This window comes from Kickxella alabastrina (assembly GCF_025024165.1).
Source record: "Kickxella alabastrina strain RSA 675 chromosome Unknown BX661scaffold_145, whole genome shotgun sequence".
In the NCBI taxonomy this organism is placed as follows: Eukaryota; Fungi; Kickxellomycota; class Kickxellomycetes; order Kickxellales; family Kickxellaceae; genus Kickxella; species Kickxella alabastrina.
This window is the reverse complement of record NW_026251616.1, coordinates 1-1,340: the sequence shown is the minus strand read 5'-3', so window position 1 is coordinate 1,340 and position 1,340 is coordinate 1. Positions and strand designations below refer to the sequence as shown.

Sequence of the window (1,340 nt, the reverse complement as noted above, 5' to 3'; positions counted from 1 at the left end):
GCCGCCGGCCGTATATGCCAGCGGCCTGATCCACCGGAAGGGCGACGGCCTGCCAAAGGGTGTTCTGCTGGAGTAGTGCCTCTGCTGAGAAAGCAGCTGTGCGTGGCCGAGGGCTGGTGCTGTGGAAGTGGCTTTGGGTTTGAGCGCTCGCAGGGCGAAGAGCGGCGGAATTGGCCGCCGCTGCAGCAGAAAAACTGGTCGGAGCATTGTCAAGTGGGAAATTGAATTTTGGAATGCAGCTTTTGAAAGCGGGCAGAAGAAAAAAGAAGAGGAAAACGAGCAAAGTCAAATTCTGATCGATTGGCAAAAATAATTATGATTATAGAAATATAGCATGCGCACGTGCCAAGTCTCGGCCTTCATGCTTTTCCCTTCTTTTTTCGGCGATGATGGCAACGCTCAGCTGACTTTGTTCTGGATTTAAAAATCACAACAAGAGCAAGATGAGGGGGCGGGGTGGGCAGGCACGCGAGCGGTGACGTTGCCTTTTCCGCATTGGCAACGTGAGGCTTGGCTTTCTTGGGTTCCTCCTGGGCTTGTGCGCCTGTGCGCCTGTGCGCTTGTGCTCCTCTGGCCGCAGGAATGGGAGGGAGGGAGGAAGCGTAGATCACGCGCAATTGCGGCCAGCATACACATTCCGCTGACTGGGACGGGGCGGTACGGAAATACAGTGCGCAAAACAAAAATAAATGCTTTAAAGCTGGCACCCAGCCTGCCCACCCACTTTTGTCTCTTTTTTTCTCGTAGACGCGCGTTTTACTATTACTATTACTAATACTACATTTAAATTTACTTACAGCACCACATTGTCTGCTTTACATTGCAACTACACGAAAAGCTACCAATATGGACACCACCGCCGAGCAAAACTCGCTTCCTCAAGAGATCCTCGATCTTGTCCAGCACAAGCTGGAGCGGCGCCCCACGCGAGAGGAGCTTGAGGAGCACAATGTGCTGAAGAAGACCACGGTCGCCCCGGCACTGCAGGCCAAGCAGCTGGAGCTGGAGCGCAGTCTTTTGGAAGACAACTTGGAGAAGAAGCTGGAGCAGAGGCCGGGGCGAGAGGAGCTCGAGGACCACAATATTTTGAAGAGGTCCTCGGTGGCTCCGGCGCTGCAGGCCAAGCAAGTTGAGCTGGAGTGGAATCTGCTCGAGGATAATCTGGAGAAGAAGCTGGAAAACAGGCCGACGCGCAAAGAGCTGGCTGAACAGCATATTCTCTGAAGAGAGAGGGAGAGAGGGAGGGATGGAAGGGTGATAATAATGAGCAATGTTTTTCTCATGTTTTTCCACAACTTCAATAGGGGAGGGCGTTCACTAGTCGTTTCCCTTCCTCATCG

The 1,340-nt window shown here is 53.0% G+C and overlaps 1 protein-coding gene across 1 annotated transcript; it reads left to right on the top strand.

Moving 5' to 3' along the window:
* The first annotated feature begins 753 nt into the window (after positions 1-753).
* On the top strand, positions 754-1,324 carry BX661DRAFT_191879 (uncharacterized protein). Its single transcript, XM_051537692.1, has one exon. It carries the CDS (start codon positions 847-849, stop codon positions 1,222-1,224), a length of 378 nt encoding a protein of 125 aa, XP_051388387.1. The 5' UTR covers positions 754-846; the 3' UTR covers positions 1,225-1,324.
* The last annotated feature ends 16 nt before the right edge of the window (positions 1,325-1,340 follow it).

Bases quoted from the DNA above. Each gene is read 5' to 3' on its own strand.
- BX661DRAFT_191879 (XM_051537692.1), top strand. From the start codon at position 847: ATGGACACCACCGCCGAGCAAAACTCGCTTCCTCAAGAGATCCTCGAT.